The 22446-nt window shown below is 40.0% G+C and overlaps 1 protein-coding gene across 3 annotated transcripts in view; it reads left to right on the top strand.

The window, feature by feature from the left end:
- The window catches only part of DSE (dermatan sulfate epimerase), a 38741-nt gene extending 19918 nt beyond the window's left edge, over window positions 1-18823 (top strand). For all 3 annotated transcript variants that reach the window (XM_067293819.1, XM_067293818.1, XM_013959133.2), the window contains 4 exons: window positions 4621-4874; window positions 11910-12149; window positions 13699-13906; window positions 15872-18823. In XM_067293819.1, coding sequence (XP_067149920.1) covers window positions 4621-4874; window positions 11910-12149; window positions 13699-13906; window positions 15872-17633 — 2464 coding nt within the window. In that variant the 3' untranslated portion in view covers window positions 17634-18823. The remainder of the gene's footprint in view (window positions 1-4620; window positions 4875-11909; window positions 12150-13698; window positions 13907-15871) is intronic.
- The last annotated feature ends 3623 nt before the right edge of the window (window positions 18824-22446 follow it).

The raw sequence follows: 22446 nt of genomic DNA, 5'->3' as shown, positions 1-22446 counted from the left end.
AACACTACTTTCCCCATCTTCCTGTGAACTGAGCTGAAATGCACATCAAGAGCATGTCTGGGTGACTGTTGCTGAAACACAACTGGTAAAGGGACAGAAGCAAGCTTGTTAGGTTTCACCTCAGACACCTGGAAATATAAATCATCGTTTTGTCAAGGACTTTTTTAATTTTTTAAATTTTTGTAGCAGTTGTTGCAAATGACCGAGCACTTAGGTTATGCAGATGATAGGGCTTTTGTTTTGGCAGTCAACCAGAAAAATGCTGGCAAGGTGAAAGTTGAGAGATTGTTTTCGATCAAACAGAATTTCTCAAGGATTTTTCTGTTTTTTCTCCAAAACAAAAATTGGAAGATATTGTTCCATTAGTGAGCAAAGTATCTCATTTGAGCACATGAAAATATTTTGTTTTGGAGGTTTTGTAAGAAAAATACTAGCTATCAACTCTAGTTTAAAAAACGAATGTTGGTGGTCTCACGCCCATTGGTGTGTATACTCCCCCTTGGTATGCATACTCCTCCTGGACACAGAAGAGTATTTCTCTCCTTTCCCTGACAGGAGTTTTAAAGCTCTATCTGCTGCCCCAGGAGTTTGTGACAACAATAGTATTTCTGGAGTGCCAGCGCATTGCTATGGTCAACGGTAAGTCCGTACAATTATACAGCTGAATTCAGGATCAGGAGTTGTCCCAATGACATGCCACATTTGCATCCCCATTTGACGTTTTACATGCATTAAGCTCAACCATGCTGTCAGCTAGCTACCACGTGGAAGCTGGATAGCATCTAAATGCACTAAAAGTATGTTCTTTAACTAATTTTCACCTATAAGCCTTCAGAATAGAGCCTTGATTCACTTATTTTGCGACCACTTCATGAGAATGAGAGTTTCAGGCCCGAGTGCTGGCATGCTCCATCTCATCATTAGCTTAATCTGCCCTCAGCCCCCAGGTTATTCTGCATTAGGTTATTTGTCATGGGAACCTTTGGAGCGTTAAGCTTCAGGATGTGGATTACATGCATGTTACATATGTCAGGATATGCTTAATGTTTCATTTTACAATCAGTGATGACATATTACTTATTGACAAAAAAAAAAAATCTGGAAATCAGATATCAGGCTGCCCAGGGGGTTATTATGTTTCTCAGGCTAGACTGTTAGTTTTCTTTTTACTTCAATTTGTATTTAAGAATCGAATGCAAAGTGAAGAAAGGGCAATTCTAAATATCCCATAGACTATGAGCAAGGAATTCACTGAAGTGGAAGAATTTGATTTAAATCCTGCCTTGAACTGGGCAGATAGTGATTATTTTTCCTCCCTTGCTAATATTTCTTAAAGAAATGCTAATGCTTTTGTATTTTGGTCTCAGAAAGAAAGTAGTTCTTAGTAGAGAGAAATAAGAGAAAAAATACATAAAACTTTCTACTGAAAGAAGAGACATTGGCAGCATTAGTAATGTTCTCAAGAAAGATGTTGAGGTGATCTTACCACGTGTGTGTGTGCGTGTGTGTGTGTATCTATATATAATATTATATATATTTTGCTGTTTCAAGGGGACAGGATATTGATCTTTACTTCCTATCTTAACCTATATATAATTTATATACTTATTTAAAGCATGCAATCCTATTAAGTTAAAGTGATATGTGCACACTTAATTTTGGACAATGCAGTACATTTGTGGTGCTTTTTTACATCATATATTGATGACTGAAGAGCTGAGTCCCAACATATTCCCCATTTGGATTCATCATTTGCTAGAAGGTGGTAAATCTAAAACACCATGCTAAAATTCTCAAAACATGTAAGAAAAACACATTATTCATAAAGTTTTATTTCTTCACTGTTTCTTCATGGAGGATTTATATCAAACTCTCACTTGCTAAAATAAAGTAACAAAAAATATTTTATATAGGAAAGATGAAAAGAACATAAAGAACCTCTCAGACATGTATTTGTCTGCTGCTGTTCACAGCATTTGTCCAGACAGCAGTTCTTGATGCGAAACGATGCACACAGTTTTGGATGTTTCCGAAGTTCAATCATTAGGCAGCAGAACCACTCATTACTTCCAGCTCTCTTAAAAACCTTCTCAAGTTTCCAAATAGGCACCTCTTCTAAATATACCTACAGGTATATGAAGTGTAAGAATTGGGGTTTTTTTTTTGGTCACCATCTGTAGGGATGCATATATGGTTTTCTTGTTATTTTTAAAATATCTTTCAGTTTTTTTGCAGTAGCTGCATTTGCTAACATTGTTTATGCTTGTGACTAAATAGTTGATCTGTACCAAAGCTGTTATAGATATTTGTATTTACTTTGGATTCTTTTCTCTAACATCTTGGATTCTTTTCTGTAACATATGATACCTTTGAAAGAGAAAAGAGACTAATGCAGCACTGAGATAAAACTTGTTACCTGCATTCTTCAAACCCAGTTAATCGCTAAGTTATTTTATTTTTATGTATATTTATGACTAATAACATGTTAATAGTTTTTTCAGTGATAATCGAAGATGAAAAAGCAGAAATAGAGTTGCAGAGACTGAACTGAGAGTGACAAATAACCAGTTATATCAGTTTTTCAATTTTTGTGGCTTGGTGATACCTGGAGAATAGGAAGAACTGCTTGCCTAATTTAGTTAGGTTTTCTTCACATTTATGTGGAAATGTTTGCTGTTGTCAAATGGAAATAATGAGCTTCTATGTAAAGCATGTCAGTGTTTGGCTTACAGGCCTGTAATTTTTTTTCCCACAACAATTAACCCAAAATATGAATAAGAATTTTTACTGCACCTGTCCAGAAGCCTTTACGGATAAATTTAAAGGTTGGATGGGAACAAAATGACAGAGGAACGTTCATAACAGAGGCCACAGAGAATGTAATGTGGATTTGGGGATCAGAAATAAATTTCTAGAACTTTTTTTCCCAGAGCTTTGACAGATATTTGTTTGGCACACTTTTAGCTGTTTACCTTCATATCATTCTCAGCCTTTTCCCATTAATGTCTGCCCCTTGACCAAGAAACAAACAAAATGGTGCAAAGAAAATAATCTAGTCCAGTAAAACCCTGCTTCAACAAAAGGTCAAATCTTGCTGCGCAAGTAAATGCTAAATTCATTCATGTATTTAGCTTAAAATTGATAAGAAAAAGATTTCCTTAAAAAAGTGGAAATGAATGCATGACTTCATTTAGCAGAAGGCTGAATTCAAGCTGAGAGAAGGTGGATGCTTCCAAGTATTGGAAATTTAGCTAATCAGAAAGGCTACAGAGGCTTTCCTTACATGCTGATGTGACTTTGCCAAGTTCATTGAGTTCTTGCAATGATGTTAGACATACTGACAAAAATTAAAGGTCATTTTTCTCACTCTTATATCTTGTATTTTACCATAATTGCAGTGCCCTAAGCTGATATTCATAGTTTATAAGTGATTTATTGACATCTTTTGAATGCAAGTAAGTGCTCCCATAGCAGAATGAGGATTTCTTTTTTTTTAATCTTGCTTTTCTGGTATTTTTTTCTCATCTGTTTGTTTACTCTGTTGCTTATACGACTCTAAGATGAAATCATATTTATAGAATCATAGAATAGCAGAGGTTGGAAGATGCACATCTTCAGGGGCACAACACAATTTCCACTGATTGCAATAGGTCACTATCTCAACTCAACAATTTAAAATTCATTTCTATAACAAAAATGTATGGCAAAGTAAATGAGTGAAGAGACCAAACATGAAAACACAATTGTTTATTCTATCAAATTGAGATTTCATTCAGTATATATTCCTTCACATTTTCTGTTTTGTAGAACTATGGCCTGAATATACTCTCAGTGGTGCAAAACTAAAGGCTTTGATACTCAATATTCTCTTGGTTTAAAGAGAAATATTTGTTCTGTGCTACCTCCCCCACCCAGTAGGAATTTTCTTGTTACAAATTCACTGTTTTGCTAAGCTCATCATAATCATCCCATACAAACAGGTAGTTCCTAGAAGATAATTTTGAGTAGTAGCCTTTTACCTCTTTTTATGGTAATGCTGTTTTTAATGCTATTAAGTATATTAATTTGAACCATAGTTATGAAAATAAATTTTCTCATTTCTACTTCTACCCTTGAATGCATTTATGAAATTAAAAAACATCATTGTGAATTATTTTATTAAACTTTCTTTAAACAAAATTCACTAAAGCCACCACTCAGGATGTTTTTATCAACATTAGGCTCCTTTGAAAAAAAAAATGTTATAAATTTTTGGAGGCGCATAAATTTGGGGTTATTACTTTCTCACAAAAACACTGTGAATCTTGCTTTAGATAAATAGATTAATTTTTTTTCATATCTATTTCTCCCAGCAAAACCTAGAATATCACAAACTGTTTTAATATTTAAAGACTTAATCTAATGAAATTAATGAGCTTTGAAAGTTAAAAGTCTCCATACTTGGGAAAGAATAAAATGGTCTCAGAGACTTAAGTAGCTCACTACCATGTTAAAATTCAGGGTGAGTTGCCTAACCTCAAAGACATTAAGTCATATACACCTCATAGTACAGTAAGAGAAAGAGAGAGAGAAAAAAAAAAAAGTGGAGCTCAATTAATTGACATCTTTCTTTATTGACAGGCTAGTGAAGGACGCTCCATGGGATGAGGTCCCTCTTGCTCACTCCTTAGTTGGTTTCGCCACTGCTTATGACTTCTTGTACAGCTATCTCAGCAGGACTCAACAGGAGCGATTTCTTGAGGTGATTGCCAATGCCTCAGGATACATGTATGAAACATCGTACAGACGCGGATGGGGTTTCCAGTACCTCCATAACCACCAGCCGACCAACTGTGTGGCCCTGCTGGCTGGGAGCCTGGTTCTGATGAATCAAGGTAGGTGCTAAACCATAGGAACGTTTTTCTAAAGTGTATAGACTGAATCAGCCATTTATGCAATAAAGTTCAGGAACTGATACAAATGTTTTTTCTACGCTTTCCGCATTAAGCACTCAGCATCTGATGCAGCCAGCTGTAAAGGTGTGCTGCTTTGTGTGTTTCTGCAAGCACAGCTGTATTGGGTTTGCTCCTACGCTGCTTAGAAAAATATGGTCTACTGAATAGAATAAAAGTCTGTGGACAGTCGTACAAGGTATAGTATGTATGCATACATATGTGTCTGTATAAAGCTGGTAATCTAATTGATTCTGGAATTCTTAACTCACTGTTTGTAAGCATTAAAAATTCCGTTATGTATAATGTAGCCAGTTCAGATTTTACATGCAGCTCTTTCAGAGTAAACTCAATAAAGAGCTCGTTCTACCACCGTTGCTCCCTTAGAGTGATACACGTAGTCTCCTTACACAATGCATGGAGAAAGCTAGTGATCAGAAACACCCTGCACGCTGGTCGGGGCTCGAGACAACAGGATAACCTGCAGTTAGGTCCAAGACTTCTGTCCTGTCTCTCCTGAGACAGCTGCAAAGATGTAACTTCATCCGCTCAAGAGCCACAGCTGAGGACCCTTCCTTTCAGGTGTCCCTTTTTTCAAAGAGATGAGCAGGGCTTCACCTTTCTCCCTTTGAACTGTTGCTCCCCAGAGCCTTCATCCAAGATGTGTCCGTGCCAGATACAACCTTGTGGTTTGCATGGGCGACTTTTAGTCCTTTTTTCCCATTTCCCAGAAGAACACCCTCACCAAATGCTTTTGGTTGTTCTGCCCAGAGACTGTCCCTCTCCTCCTGTTTTGCTGCTATGCTGTGTGAAAGAAAATGCCAGACTCAAAGAGTCGGAGAGAAAGAGCAGATAAGAAATCCTGACTCTAAATTTGGCTGAGGGAGGGAAGCCATGAAGCCAGCTCCTACTTGTAAGAATGCATCAGTATTTTATCCAGTGATTAATATAGACCCTACCCTCCAGTTATGTGCTGGAAGTCTTTTGAAAACATGATGCCCAGCAGATCTACTTACTTGCTGCAAGTCAAGGAAAATCTGGTTTCTGGAGCCTGATGGCGTTATCAAGCTGTTCAGCTCTGCCAAGCAAAGGCACAGCTGCACAGAGTGGGAGATCTCAGACGGCTGAGGAATTTGTACCAAAAACTGTAGAACCTACTGTTTTGGGGGGGTCACTTTTTTGTTACTTATTTTCATAACAAACCTATTCATTAATGTACACATGCTGAACAGCAATGAGAGTGTATGTGGAAATTATCCCCTTTCCTCCTATCTTGCCCTTCACAAAAAGGAGACTTAAGATCAAGTTTATTCAGTGGGTTTTCCTAAATTCCTCATAATTCCATACTTCCCTGCTCCTCTGTTGTTGCAGAAAGCTGGCAGTTTTAGGAATGACTCTGTTTTTCATTAGTGTATAGATGATAAGAACACTTTGTGCCAAACAGTGGTAACACCACAAATAAAGTGGAGTAATAGTTCTTTCATCAAACTTGCTTTTTCTTTTGCAAAAAAATGCAAATTAAGCAACACTTGAACAATTTTTAATTAATGCTGGTATTTTAAATGAAAATAGGTTCCAACTTCCAGATTGCACATTTCCAACCAAAAATTCAGTTGTTTTCAATTTAGAGCAACTTTATTTTTAAAAAATAGAAGTTCAGATGAAGTATTTCTGTTGATAATTAAAAATAAAATAATATTAATAAAATAAAAGTCAAACAATTAAAAAAATTGGTTTCTTAAACATTCTCATTCCAAGATAAAAGTCTTTTTCTTGCAGAGAAGAAAGGAAGGGAGGGAGGCGAGGGAGGGATACACAGAGATATGTATTTATAAACATAAAATCCTGTATCAAATGCATAGTAATTGCAAATAGTGTATCCCTTTTTCTCAAAGTTTTAATTTTAAAGAAATAATTTTAAGCAATGTATTCAGCTTTTTATGGACCATTGAAGTATGCAGAGATTAAATAGCGTTTTTAAAGGCGCTTATAAAATTTGTCATAGTGCTGAGAAATGAACCTAATTTAAGTGAATTCTAAGTACCCATATATATTAAATTCTTTTCAGTTAAAATAAAAGCTCATATGTTTGAAAAAGAAACTTGAGTAAGGCCTAATTTGTTGTGTATACTGCTAATTATAGGTGTACTTGGATTAATTTTGTTTTCTTGTGACATCTGTGTTATCTGAGAGAATACTGAGTCTCTTTTTTATTCTAATGTATTATTATCCTTTTAATGTACTGTAAGTATAGGGTTGCATATAGCATAGATGTAAACTAAGTAAATGGAATTTATCATGTACTTCAAAGAAGTAAATGCACTGTGCTGAATCATGAGAATATGTGTAAATTTGAAAACAGTAGGAAGATAATAGTCAAAAGTACCTATTGTGATTTTTAAGTCACAGGGGAAAAAGGGGATTGAGTATTTGGGCTTGTATTCAGAAAAAGTCCCGCGGTGCCCAGCTCCATCAGTGTAGTGAGGTAGTGTTAAGTTAGCTGTAGGTAAAGTAGTGCTACTTGCTCCTGTTGCTCAAGCCTTCCTGATCCTAGCTCTCTCTTCAGCCAGTGGAGAAAAACACCATGTTAGAATCAAGTTGTCTGATTAACTTGGGCATTGCAATTTTTTCTCTCCTTTAACTGAGCACAATTTGGCAGCCTTGACAGAATCACAGAATCACAGAATCGCTGAGGTTGGAAGGGACCTCTGGAGATCATCTAGTCCAACCCCCCTGCTCAAGCAGGGTCACCTAGAGCACATTGCACAGGATTGCATCCAGGCGTGTTTTGAATATCTCCAGAGAAGGAGACTCCACCACCTCTCTGGGCAACCTGTTCCAGCGCTCTGTCACCCTCACAGTGAAGAAGTTTTTCCTCATGTTCAGATGGAAGTGTCTGTGTTTCAGTTTGTGCCCGTTGCCTCCCGTCCTGTCACTCGGCACCACTGAAAAGAGTCTGGTCCCATCCTCTCGACACCCTCCCTTCAGATACTTGTACACGTTGATAAGATCTCCTCTCAGCCTTCTCTTCTCCAAGCTAAACAGGCCCAGCTCTCTCAGCCTTTCCTCATAAGAGAGATGCTCCAGTCCCCTAATCATCTTTGCAGCCCTTCGCTGGACTTGCTCCAGTAGTGCCACATCCCTCTTGTACTGGGGAGCCCAGAACTGGACGCAGTACTCCAGATGTGGCCTCACCAGGGCTGAGTAGAGGGGAAGAATCACCTCCCTTGACCTGCTGGCAACACTCTTCCTGATGCACCCCAGGATACCATTGGCCTTCTTGGCCACAAGGGCACATTGCTGCCTCATGCTTAACTTGGTGTCCACCAGCACTCCCAGGTCCTTCTCCGCAGAGCTGCTTTCCAGCAGGTCAACCCCCAACCTGTACTGGTGCAGGGGGTTATTCCTCCCCAGGTGCAGGACCCTGCACTTGCCTTTGTTGAACTTCATGAGGTTCCTCTCTGCCCACCTCTCCAGCCTCTCCAGGTCTCTCTGAATGGCAGCACAGCCCTCTGGTGTATCGGCCACTGCTCCCAGTTTTGTATCATCAGCAAACTTGCTGAGGGTGCACTCTGTCCCTTCATCCAGGTCATTGATGAAGCAGTTGAACAAGACTGGACCCAGTACTGACCCCTGGGGGACACCGCTAGCTACAGGCCTCCAACTAGACTCTGCACCGCTGATCACAACCCTCTGAGCTCTGCCATTCAGCCAGTTCTCAATCCACCTCACTGTCCACTCATCTAGCCCACACTTCCTGAGCTTGTCTATGAGGATGTTATGGGAGACAGTGTCAAAAGCCTTGCTGAAGTCAAGGTAGACAACATCCACTGCTCTCCCCTCATCTACCCAGCCAGTCATTCCATCATAGAAGGCTATCAGATTGGTTAGGCATGATTTCCCCTTGGTGAAGCCATGCTGACTACTCCTGATCACCTTCTTGTCCTCCACATGCTTGGAGATGGCCTCCAGGATGAGCTGCTCCATCACCTTTCCAGGGATGGAGGTGAGGCTGACTGGCCTGTAGTTCCCTGGGTCCCCCTTCTTGCCCTTTTTGAAGACTGGGGTGACATTGGCTTTCTTCCAGTCTTCAGGCTCCTCTCCTGTTCTCCATGACCTTTCAAAGATGATGGAGAGTGGCTTAGCAATAATGTCCGCCAGCTCCCTCAGCACTCGTGGGTGCATCCCATCAGGGCCCATGGATTTGTGGGTGTCAAGTTTGCTTAAATGATCTCTAACCCAATCCTCCTCCACCAAGGGAAAGTCTTCCTTCCTCCAGACTTTCTCTCTTGCCTCCAGGATCTGGGGTTCCTGAGGGCTGGCCTGAGCAGTAAAGACTGAAGCAAAGGCAGCATTCAGTAACTCTGCCTTCTCTGCATCCTTCGTCACCAGGGCACCCACCCCATTCAGCAAAGGGCCCACATTTTCCCTAGTCTTCCTCTTGCTACCGATGTATTTGAAGAAGCCCTTCTTGCTGTCCTTGACATCTCTAGCCAGATTTAATTCCAAACGGGCCTTAACCTTCCTCGTCGCATCCCTGCATACTCTGACAACGTTCCTATATTCCTCCCAAGTGGCCTGTCCCCCTTTCCACTTTCTGTATACTTCCTTCTTCTGGTTGAGTTTTGCCAGGAGCTCCTTGCTCATCCATGCAGCTCTCCTGCCTCCTTTGCTTGACTTCCTACTCATAGGGATGCACCGCTCTTGAGCCTGGAGGAAGTGATGTTTGAATATTAACCAGCTCTCTTGAACACCCCTTCCTTCTAGGGCCCTAACCCATGGGATTCCTCCAAGTAGGTCCCTGAAGAGGCCAAAGTTTGCTCTCCTAAACTCCAGGGTTGCGATCCTACTTGGTGCCCTGCTGCCTCCTCGCAGGATCCTGAACTCCACGATCTCATGGTCACTGCAGCCAAGGCTGCCCCCGACCTTCACATCTTCCACCAGTCCTTCTTTGTTTGTTAGTACGAGGTCCAGCAGCACACCTCTCCTTGTTGGCTCCTCCACCACCTGTGTCAAGAAGTTGTCACCAATGCTCTGCAGGAACCTCCAGGACTGTTTGTGCCTAGCTGTGTTGTCTTTCCAGCAGATATCGGGGTGGTTGAAGTCCCCCATGAGAACCAGGGCCTGGGATTGTGAGGCTACTTCCAGCTGTCTGTAGAAGGCCTCATCGACTTCTTCATCCTGATCAGGTGGCCTGTAGTAAACACCCACAACAGTGTCACCCATGCTAGCCTGCCCTTTGATCCTTACCCATAAGCTCTCGACTCGCTCTTCATCCACCCCTAGGCACAGCTCAATACATTCCAGTTGCTCTCTCACATAAAGAGCAACTCCACCACCTCGCTTTCCTGGCCTGTCTTTCCTAAAAAGCACGCAGCCATCCATGACAGCACTCCAGTCACATGACCTATCCCACCATGTCTCTGTAATGGCAATGAGATCATGGCCCTGCGACCGCACACACATCTCTAGTTCTTCCTGTTTGTTCCCCATGCTGCGTGCATTGGTGTACAGGCATTTCAGGGAGGTGATCGAGCATGCAGGTTTCCCAGGAGGGGTAAAAGAGGGTCCTCCATAGCCACATCCCATGCGCACTTCCCTGGCTGCATTCACCTGTTGGAGGCATCCTGACTTGAGCAGTCTTTTGCCAACTACCCTGTCACTATAACTCTCCCCTTCCCCCATCTTTCCTAGTTTAAAGCCCTCCTTACCAGGTTGGCCAAGGTTGACTAGTAGGAAGTCTGAATTGCTCATCACCCTACTGAGCATAAATACAGTAACTGTGGCAATAGAACGAAACATTCATAGTAGTGGGTTTGAATGTTCTCTGAGTTTGGCATATGCACTTCATTCAGCAGGCACCCATTCACCCGATAGTGGGATGTAATTTAAGCTAGCTGCTGTAAAGCTCAGCTCTGGTAGATGTTGGAAATGAGGCTGATTACCTCTGTGCCCAGACACTTCGAGTTGGGTAGACACTAGGTAGCCATGAAAAACTGCAAGCTAGTCATTCTCTGTTTAGTCCTACCTCTCTTGCCGGTGAATCGAAAAGAAATTAAGAAAAGGCATGTAGCCTTGGGACTCCTAGAATTAGCTGGAGTGGATCCACATGCTTCCTTCAAAACACACATCCTTCTGCAATACTTAAATGCACTGCTGATATTCTAGTGCTTGTGCTTGTTATTTGGTGAAGGCAGACATGCCCTGAGAAGGGCTTCTGGCAGCCTCTTCCCAGTTCTGGAGTTGTACAGAACTGACCCAAATAATGAGATCTCTGAAAGTCTTTTCTGTAGAAGAAATGTAAGTACTTAAATCCTGTTTATGTGGAGGTTTAAACTTAATCCAGTTGGAAGAGTAATTTTAAACTAATCATTCCTACTCCTGAATCTGGACAGGAAATTAACTATCTAAATCTTTTCCAAAATAATTCCTATTGTAAATAACCCTTTTGATTGTACAACACATTGAACAAGACATATCAATTAACTGCAGTTCAAATGTGAAGTTTTTTGTATTTTTAAACTGAGGACCTCTTTACAACATGCTGGTGAAATCATGCTGGTGAAAAATTACTGATTAGAATATTTGCGTTATTGGAGTCCTCTAGTGGGGATTGTAAACTTAACAAATTTGCAGTAAATCATACTGCTTTAATTTGAAATGCAATAAATAATCTTGGTGTGGCTCTTCCCTTTCTGCATGTTCTGAATACATTATGGAAATTTTCCTTTTAAAACAAAAGGCATAATCCCAATCTTTGCTCAGTTAACCTTGCTTTACTGTGTTTAAATATGCTATTTTATTTTTCACTCTAGAGCTGCAGGGTCGCTGCAGCGATAGTTTCATTTTAGAGCTCCGGCAGCCACCCTTGTGGATTTGTGGCTGTAAAGGATCCCACTGTAGGAGCACGGATAATGTAATCAGTACTCTGTGGTGGTATAAGATGACGTTTTGTCATTCATCATCTCTTTCTTTCAGGCTACCTTCAGGAAGCCTATTTGTGGACCAAGCAAGTGCTAGCAATCATGGAGAAGTCAGTAGTCCTGCTCCAGGAGGTTACGGATGGCTCCCTCTATGAAGGGGTGGCTTATGGCAGCTACACAACCAGATCTCTGTTTCAGTACATGTTTCTTGTCCAAAGGCACTTTGATATCAATCACTTCGGCCACCCCTGGCTCAAGCAGCACTTTGCATTCATGTACAGGACTGTCCTGCCAGGTAGGTCATTTGGATCAATGAAGATATATCTTAATATTCCTAAAGCAGCAGTAAATTTCATACTTGAAGTAGGTCATTTTTCAATATTCTTTCACTTGGATTTTCCAGTACCTTCATCATCCATCGAAACAGTCCTATCTTTGTTTATCACTCTTTAGTAAACATCATTGTTACTTAAGCTCTGGCTTTTAGAACCAGTCAAAAGATGGGAACATTGTTTGGGAGAAAAATCAATGCTTCAAAATTTGATTTCATTTTTCAAAGTTTGAAACAGATGTATTTCTGAGGTGTTCTGTTTGAAAAATAATATTCCTTGAGGTTCTTACTAATCTTTTTTTTTTTTCCTTTGACAAAAATCATCACAGGAAAATTATTTGGTGAAAGGAAAAGCAAATGATGAAGCCTGTACAAAAGTATCCACAAAGTATAGGAAAGTTTTACATGATCAACATCAACAAGTTTTCCACAAAATATTGAAATTTATATTTATAACAATTTTATTAAAATATTTTTCATATGGAGAATGTGATTGAATCAACTGATTGGTATCTCAGTACAACCCAACTGTTATACATGAGCTATTCTTTTGTTAATATGAGAGTGAAACAAAAATATCAGGCATTCCTAATGGGCCTGTTTTGCAAGCTTTTTACTATTTCCGTTTTCTGTATTTCTGTATTCTCTCCAGTGTCTCTCAGTATATTTTAGCATCTCTGATTTGAAGTTCCAGTTGTTGCTGAAAGATGGAGAAGTACAAATATGAAAACAATTACAAGCTAGTATAGCCAACCTCCTCTAGCTTTCAGAGAAGATTTAGTATCAGGGTAACCTTGCAAGTTTTGTATGATGGTTTTGTATTGATTATTCAAAGGTCAATTCATAAGGAACTTATATTTTTAAAATTCCTGGTTGAAAAGATAAAATGATAATGGGTATTAATAACCGCAGTTCAGCACAAGCAGAGTGTTTCAGGCAGAGAACTCAGCTTATGGCAGCTAATTCGTAAAAAACAAGATAAAGTCGTGTATCCAAGGGGCGGTGAGCGCAGCTTTGACATGCCAGTATAAACTGCATCCATGTGATACCTCAGGCATCTACTGGGGAAAGAGCAAACATGTAAAACATGAACATGTTTTAGCTGTTTCAAGGGTGAAGCAGATTTTTTTTTTCCACGAGGAAACCTCTGTGTTGTTGCTTTAGGAGTTCGGATTGACATAGGAAAAGTGAAAGCTGTAAAGAGAAAGTTATCTTTGCCAGATTTGAGTGAGGAAAGGAAGTGGATGGGACACTTCTTTTTACATTTTTGTAACATGTTAGCTATCTGTAGCTCATAGCTGAAGAAGAAAGGTGAGTATTCAAGTCAGCTACAGCAGAGGGAAATAACTCCTGTGTAAGCTGTTTATGGCTCATTTAAGAGTAGGCCTATAAACATCTTAAAAGACTATTTCTGTTTGTGTCTGTACTGCTTGGCTTCATTGTCATGCTCTACAAACATATCTTTGTGCATGTATTTTGTTTTTTCTTACATGTCTTTTAATTTTTTCCCAAGGATTTCAGAGAACTGTGGCCATCGCAGATTCCAACTATAACTGGTTCTACGGGCCAGAGAGCCAGCTGGTGTTTCTTGACAAATTCGTCATGCGCAACGGCAGTGGGAATTGGCTGGCAGAGCAGATCAGAAGGAACCGTGTGGTGGAAGGCCCGGGGACCCCATCCAAAGGGCAGAGGTGGAGCACTCTCCACACTGAATTTCTCTGGTATGAAAGGGAATGAGTGGGCTTCAAAGAAACATGACAGCTGCTCGCTATTAGTGATAAGCCATTATCTTTAGATTTGTGCTGAACTGTAGAAGCAGAGATTGTGCTGGTCATTTGCAACCCAGAGAGTCTTGAGGCTCAAGTGATCTAAGAACTTGTTCAGTTTGTGTAGATATACTTGTGTGTTGCTATGGATTACACCTTGGTCTTGTCCTGCAAGTATTTTTTTATGTTTTCCTCCTGTTGTCTTTTGCTTTTATAGAATATAAGCAGTTTCAAAAGGATGGGAATTTTCCCTATGTATCTTCTTTAAAAAAATCTGTTTTAATCTTTTGTGTTCTTTAATAATTAATTAGGCAGATACTTAAAGTATAGTTTTCTTTTTAGACGGTGTGAAAGTAATGCAAAAGGTGAGCTTATTTTTAGCTGTGTGTACACACACTAATTTGCAAATTATGTTTAGAATAAAATTGTTGGCAAATAACTAGATCCAGTTTTTCCATGCAACTTACACCTCTCCTAACTAATATGATTAGTCAACCTACTAAAGATGAGAAATGAAAAGATCAGAGGCTTTAAATAAACATATAAATCCCCTCAATCAGTAGAGAGAGCAGATACATTTCCAAAGAGTCAATGTGGCTTCATTTCTCTCTCTTATGAGAAAAATATTACTGAATATGTCATTTATATTCTTGATATGCACATTAAAAATGTATGTTTACTGGGCTCCAAGCACCCTTCAGCTTGTTATCTACAAATTACAGAATCTTTCTTCTACAGATCCCATCCCTCATTTTCTTCTCTTAGTGTCTCCATGGAAATCTTGGAAATATATGCTTAGAACTTTTTTCTTGATGCCAAAGGGGAAGAACATTTTTAAGAGTACATGAGTCAGAAAAAAAGCTCTGAACAACTGCCTTTTCCCTGGGCCACAGGGACTTACACTGGAGTCTGCTTTTAGGGGGTTCTCCATCAAGGACCCCTAGCAAGCTTCCAGCATTGGTCAGAATTACCTGAAACTGTATGCAGGACACGAGCTTTCCTTGCTTAGGGCCTGACTGAGGCTCCTAGTTAGTTGTAGAGAATAATCCTGATGAGGAACCATGTGGCAGAAATATTATTAAGCTTAATGATGGTTTTGTTTATTTTGGCTGCTTAAAAATGGTTCCAGAGGGTTGGGGTTTTTTTGTTTTGCTTGGGGTTTTTGTTTTTGTTTTAACTCTTGTAAATCACAAGAAACAAAAATTGTAAGCAGCTTAACCTTTTCAGTAATTAAGACTTATTTTTAAACCAAATGTTTTACACCTTACAATTTATATAAGAAAGACATACAAATTTTTCTTCAGCCTAGCTGGAGAAGGAAACTAACATATACTAAGTGTTATAAATTATAAAGATTTATCCTTTAAAATATATTTTCGTTAACTTCCAGCTAATTCCTAATCCTATTCAGAGACTACAGACTTTCTATAATCATCAGTTTGGGGAAAATTTGCAGATATGCTGTTTGCTTCTCTTGGTTAAGTAGTCAGTAATAGGTGCAAGTGTTGATACCTAGATGAAAGATCTCACCTACAGCCTGGTGCTAACACACTTTTTTAAAGGATTTGTATTACAGTCAGCAGCTTTATGAAATGTGCCAAAGCATGGCTTATTTCACAGAAATTAGTGATGCTCTTATTTTTTGGACTGCAGAGGGATTTCTCACTTTAAATGTGGAGCAGATGTTTTCAGCTATTATTCTGTAAAAATCATATATTAATTTGACTCATGTAGACATTTTTTATGAGGATTAGTATGCTAAATATCCTTACGACTATATGATTAGTTCACTCAGTAAATGTATGTGTGGGCTTTGTATTATTAGGTTGCTCCTTAATGCAAACATTGAATCATTTTTTGAGTTTTGTACAGGTGCTGATACAGTTGATTTTAAAGCTATTTTCCTTATCTTCTTGGCAGGTATGACGCAAGTTTGCACTCTGTACCTCCACCGGACTATGGGGTTCCAAAGCTGCATTATTTTGAGGACTGGGGAGTGGTAACCTACGGGAGTGCATTGCCAGCTGAAATCAACAGGCCTTTCGTTTCCTTCAAGTCAGGAAAGCTGGGAGGACGTGCAATATATGATATTGTTCATAAGAACAAGTACAAAGAGTGGATCAAGGGGTGGAGGAACTTTAATGCTGGCCATGAACACCCAGACCAGAACTCCTTTACTTTTGCTCCCAATGGCGTACCTTTCATAACAGAAGCTCTATATGGGCCAAAATATACTTTTTTTAACAATGTGCTGATGTTTTCCCCTGCTGTGTCCAGGAGCTGCTTCTCCCCATGGGAAGGGCAGATTACAGAGGACTGTTCCTCAAAGTGGCTGAAATATAAGCATGACTTGGCTGGTGACTGCCAGGGACGAGTGGTTGCTGCTATGGAGAGAAGCGGGGTGGTTTTTATCAGGGGCGAAGGAGTGGGTGCTTACAACCCAAAGCTGAAGCTGAGAAAATTGCAAAGAAACCTTGTGCTTCTCCACCCCCAGCTTCTGCTGCTGGTAGATCAAATCCATCTGGAAGATGACAGCCCCCTGGAGGCAGCAACCAGTTTCTTCCACAATGTGGATGTGCCTTTTGAAGAGACAGTTGTTGATGAGGTCCATGGGGCTTTTATTAGGCACCGCGATGGGATATATAAGATGTACTGGATGGATGACACTGGCCACAGCGAGAAAGCTATCATTGCCTCAAGGATGTATCCCCGGGGCTACCCTTACAACGGAACGAACTACGTGAATGTGACTACCCTCTTGCGGCACCCGGTCACAAGAGCCATTTACCTTTTCATTGGGCCTTCCATTGATGTGCAGAGCTTCACGGTCCATGGGGATTCTCAGCAACTGGATGTTTTTGTTACCACCGGTGAGCACGCCTATGCAGTTTACCTGTGGACCGTTGAGGATGGGCCCCATTCTGCCTTTGCACAGGTTATTGCAGACCGCCAGAAAATTGTCTTTGACCGAGCCTCTGCCATTAGGACCTCTGCAGTGCCAGAAGTGAAAGATTACGTAGGGATCGTGGAGAGGAACCTGCAGCATTTTAAGCCTGTTTTCCAGCAGCTTGAGAAGCAGATCTTGTCTCGTGTACGAAACACAGCTAGCTTTAGGAAGACTGCTGAGCGCCTGCTAAGATTTTCAGATAAAAGACAGACAGAGGAGGCCATTGATAGAATATTTGCAATCTCACAGAGGCAGCAGCAGCAGCATGCCAGAACAAAGAAAAATAGAAAGGTAGCCAAAGGCTACAAATTTGTTGATGCTGTTCCTGACATTTTTGCACAAATTGAGGTAAATGAAAGAAAAGTGCGACAAAAGGCACAGACTCAAGCACAAAAAGAGTTGCCTGTAGACGAAGACGAAGAAATGAAAGATCTTTTGGATTTTGCAGATGTCACTTACGTGAAGCACAAAACTGGTTTGTCAATCAAAGGCCGATCAGGGCTGGCACAGATGGTGACAACTGTTCGAAGCAGTGCCCCATCAATATCAGCTTCTTATACCCGCCTCTTTCTAATTCTCAACATTGCTATTTTTTTTGTCATGTTGGCAATGCAGCTCACGTATTTTCAGAAGGCCAAGCGACTGCATGGCCAAAGATGTCTGTATGCAATACTTTTAGTAGACAGCTGTATATTATTGTGGCTGTATTCTTCCTGTTCCCAGTCACAATGTTAGCAGAAGACCTCTACTAGTCGACCAGTTTATGGTCATATATATCTATGCAAAAGCATTAACCCTAATAGGGCCAAAGTTTATGTTCTTTTTCTGAAACATTCCAATAAACAGCTGGGGGAAGGTTGATTTCAGACCGGAAGGGATGGAGGAATAGGAAAAGTGATGAATTTCTCAGAAAGCTAAGTTCTCAATAAGCACCCCTCCTTTGTGTTTTGAGTTGGGACTCACATCTGAGGGAATGTTATGCTTTGTTCATCAGAGTTCCGTAATGTAAAGTTGTAATTAATTTTTTTGGTGAGATGAGCCCTCTTTTAAGAGATTTGTTTCTAAGGGCTTTGTTTTTTATACAGAATTGGGTTTGTATCAGTGAGTTTTCATTTCAGGCTGCTATGGATGTTCTCTTTAGACAAAGACATTCAAACAGAAGTATGCAAGGCAGACCTTAGCAGTAGATTTCATTTCTCTCTGCCAAACCAAAGAATACTTCAATATGGGACACTCCTGTACAATTATTTCAGATGCTTATATCATGTCATCTCTTCCATGCTATACAATCTGGCAGGAGGCAAATAAGGGGCTAACTTGAAGTATAAGGGAATACAATTCTCAGGAAAAAAAAAAAATGTCTTTCAGCCAAGTGCAGACTGTAGAAGAATGAATGCTCTAGGGTCTGTTCTTGATTTTACAGGTTAAGGTTTCACAAAGATTTTCTATACTTTGGAGCACATCTTAGTAGGGAAATGTCCTAGATCACTGCCCTTCCGTGCATTTGTGAAAGTACAAACAAAAAAACAAAGCAATCCTGTGGTAACCTCAGCAATTGCAGATATGGAAAAAGAAGTATTAAGAAAGTATTTAATATTTTTTCTGTTCACATGGCTAGAAACAGAAGACAGTTTAAACTGTGTGAACAGTTTGTTCTCTAGAAAGCACCAGCAAGTGTTCTACAGGCTGTTGGTGGCCCATGGGTCAATTATTTGGCAATTACTGGTAAATGGAATCGTGTGGTTTATGATAAAAATAAGTTTGACATCTCCACATATATCTCCCTCGATTCATTAAACTGGTTTTTAAAAAATCATAGGTATTTGAGAAAATGGAAGCTCTATGGAATTGGTGCATATCTGTATCTTTACAGAAAAAGAAAACAATTCTTTCAGTACATTTGCTAAATAAAAACATAAATATTGTCTCTGCTGAAAAGAAGTTTTTCTTTGATTAAAATATTTTCCCCAATAATCATAGTAATGATGTTCATTAGCACTTTGTTCAAACCATAAAACTTTGTTTCCTCTGTGTTACAGCCATTTAAATATCTGTTGTTATCTACTTTGTTATTGTTAAGCCTTCTGGGAGTATATGTGGTGAAATGTGATGGCCCTTCATTGTCTAAAAATATTCAGCGAATATATGAGAATATCCTCACTAAGTTCCAGATATTAAGCTGGTTCTGAGAACTGTGTTCAGATATAGAAGCCCTACTATAGTCTCCTAGGCCTCTGTTTATCCAGTGAAATTTGATACATTTAATCTGAGCACAGATTTGGGAGCCCACTTAATTTCTGCTTCATGTGCAGTCAATGGAGAAAGTAAGACAACAGCCTCGACAGCTAGTCAATCCATCTCAAACACCTTCAAGATATACCTGTCTCTGCTAATTGTAAAAAAAAAAAAAAAGTAGCATGATTATTCATCTATTGCAAAGCACCTATTTGCATAAGGTGAGGTGAAATGAGCCTAGAACTTAATGGGCTGCAAAAGAGAATGCCCCCCAGTATAATTTCATATTTATAGTGTTGCATGCTGAAATTATGACTAGATTGTGATAGGCTGCCTATCACTGGAGACTTCCTCCTTTCTGCCTGTGGTGCCTGTTTCCACACAGTGATGACACGAAGGTATGCAAAAATGGCTGTTGGATTATGTTCAGTTTCAAAGGTAGTGTTAGTTACTTTTTTTTATTACTAGGCAATACTATGAATGGCTGTGAAACACTGAAAAATCAAGATACAGATATTGTTGATAAAGTTTAGTTGTGCTGACTGGTACATCCCTCCACTGGCAGCATATGCCATTATGTTTTCCCAGGGAAATTCAGGGACTCATTATGCCTTATAAGCAAATGAGCTGTGCATGTGTCAATCAAATCCAGACAGAAAGACATTTATAAATATTTGCATTTGGTGCATTTATAAATAGTGCACCAACTGTCTTCTGTCTTTCATTTCCACGTCCTCTTTGGGGACATATAACCTTTAGGAAAACAAAGAGCTCTGGTGGCTCTGAGCCTTTATTCGGCCAACGCCAGCAGAGGGGTTGGTGTGAATCTTTTGCTTTACTTCCTGCCCACGCACATTTGCCCTGTGTCAGTTTGCCGTTACTTTGTTGAAGTCACCTCTAGAAAGCCAACCTGTAGTCCAGAAAGCTTTCAAGAAATACATGCATTTCTTGGCCAGCTGTTTAGTGTGTCATCTAAATTCTAGCAAGGGGTTGGTAAAAGCTGCTGTGTCCCTTTATATGTCTCAGTCCACCAGATAGTTTATGTCACAGATCGGTCAGCTGAAACTGCAGAGTTATAGAGATTAGAAAGTAAGATGCGGTCATGCAGATTAACTCTCATTTACGCTACCCTTCTCTGTACCATTCTAGTAATGCAAAGGGAAAGAGGTGGCTGCAACGGCTGCCCGTGCTCAGAGCCGTTTCATCTGGCAGAAAGTCCAGGTTGTAAAGCAGTTTTTAAAGCAGACCAGCATGCAAATGAGGAATGCAGATGTGATGATGGGGTAAAGGAAGATGAAATGTGCCAGTCTTTCCTTCTGAATGGGAGACCAGATCCACTCCTGCCTGAAGCAGGAATTCAAGATTTTTTCCACCTGTGCTTGGTTTGCACCTTTCTGTGAACGGTTTTTCGGTTGTCTGCAGATGGCTGTCTTTGCTGGCTACTCTGAACTCCACTTACACAGGTGTAATTTTTATTCAGTTATGGCAGGTAAGCTTTGCTTAAACTAATAATTAAGCCATAGTTGTCCTGGATATATTTCATACATGAAAGAGCATCTCATGTGTGTTTTCTTATTTCTTCCTTTTCCAGGCCTTTAAAAATACCTCTCCAATGGTCCTACAAATTTTGCTTCCATTCTTCTTTCCTTCCATTCTTTTCCTCCCTTCTTCTTCCTCTCATTCCTTAGTGAAAATCATCATTTCTTCTAATGGAATTTAAAGAAAATGGAAGAAATGATGTTTCCATGCTGTCAGCAGCCAACAATTCATAAGGTTGGGTAGAAGTATCGCATACTACACAGGAAGAAATGATTCAAGCCCTCAGACGATGACATACACTGAAAAAACTGAGAGGCCAGTGCCTTAGTAGGAAAAGCAGTAAGGAAGAGCCAGTAAAGGGAATCAGCCCAGATAGCAATAGGGGCTGGTATGGGTGCTGAAGGTTAGCATCCTTTAACAGCTTGCTGACATAGAAGAGGTGTATTTGTGCTATTTGGCTGAAATACAAGAGAGAAGAAATCACAGGGAGATCTAAGTCCGTGGCAGAGGCACTTAGCACTAGTTTCACTTAGACTGAACAACTTTTAAAAAGTCATTGTAGGGTATGAAGTAGCATAGTTATCTTTTGCTTCCTGTTAAAGTGGAATCACAATACTAAAATGTAGCTGGCACATGCCTCTGCACGTGTATGGTGTGTGTGAATGGGTTCCTGTGTTCAGATGAGACCCTGCTGACTTCATTCAACTTCTTCTCGGTACTTAATGATCAGTCACACATTTTGTTTCAGGGCTGTAGTCTAATTTAGTGTAAAATTAGTTCAAAGGATTCTGAGCAAAGTCAATGGGAATTGAGCCCACTGGTAGCTATATGCATGTCTGAGGGTAGAATCTGGTTCTTAGATTTTTTAAGTGGTTTTTGAGAAAAAAAATTGGATGGGTATGTGAGTGATTCGTTTCTGTTATATACATCATTCTGCAACTAAGGGAGGCAAAGGGAACAGAGCACATCATTACCTCATTTCTTAAAACTTGTAAGATCAAAACTTATTCTGAAGGATTACATGTCTGAAATGTTTCAGATTCTTCTGTGGGCCTATGTATTTTCCACTGATGAAAAGCTTTCTCTTTGTGTTTGAAAGTATATAGTATTTGGAAAATAACTGTATTTCTGCACCAGGACACTGCATTCGCAATGCAATTATTGGGTCTGCAAAAGGCTTAGCTGGGATCAAACATGCTTCTGCCTAACTTTAGGCCCTCTGCTGTGGCTGCACTGTTAGAATTCAGCAGGGTAACCTTAAGCTGGTAAATCAGATTCAGCTAATGAAGCCAAGATTTTATTTTCTGGCCTTTCTTAAGGGTTGGCTCCAGGAGCATTCTGCATTGGGAGGCCTATGCAATTGAGTGCCAAGTATGTCTGTACTGTTGTCAGTACCTAGCCTGTTATTCAAATGAGTTCACCTTTGAAACAAATAATGTCAAGGCACTTCAAAGAAAGAGTCCAGGACCCTTTCGAGGAAGAAACATAGTTGTTGTCTGCTTGAGGTCACTGCTGCAAAGGCAGACAGGAGAACTGGACCAAAACACACAATATATAAGTACACCCTAAAAAAATACTCTGAAACACAAGAGTGAGCTGAGGCTCTGTCTTTGGGTCTTCCTCAGAACCGGTGTCAACTTTTGTCCTGGTAATAACTAATATATGTCCATATTAGTGGTGCCTAATAGTGGTCATGTAGTAATTTAGATGACTAAAGTGACTTTGTGCTTGCCTCTGTGTCTTGCTAATCGAGACTGCAGAGTGACTACAACCA

Source organism: Apteryx mantelli, chromosome 3 (genome assembly GCF_036417845.1).
Source record: "Apteryx mantelli isolate bAptMan1 chromosome 3, bAptMan1.hap1, whole genome shotgun sequence".
Taxonomy (NCBI): Eukaryota; Metazoa; Chordata; class Aves; order Apterygiformes; family Apterygidae; genus Apteryx; species Apteryx mantelli.
The sequence above is the reverse complement of the archived record's forward strand: the minus strand, read 5'-3'. Positions and strand labels throughout refer to the sequence as shown.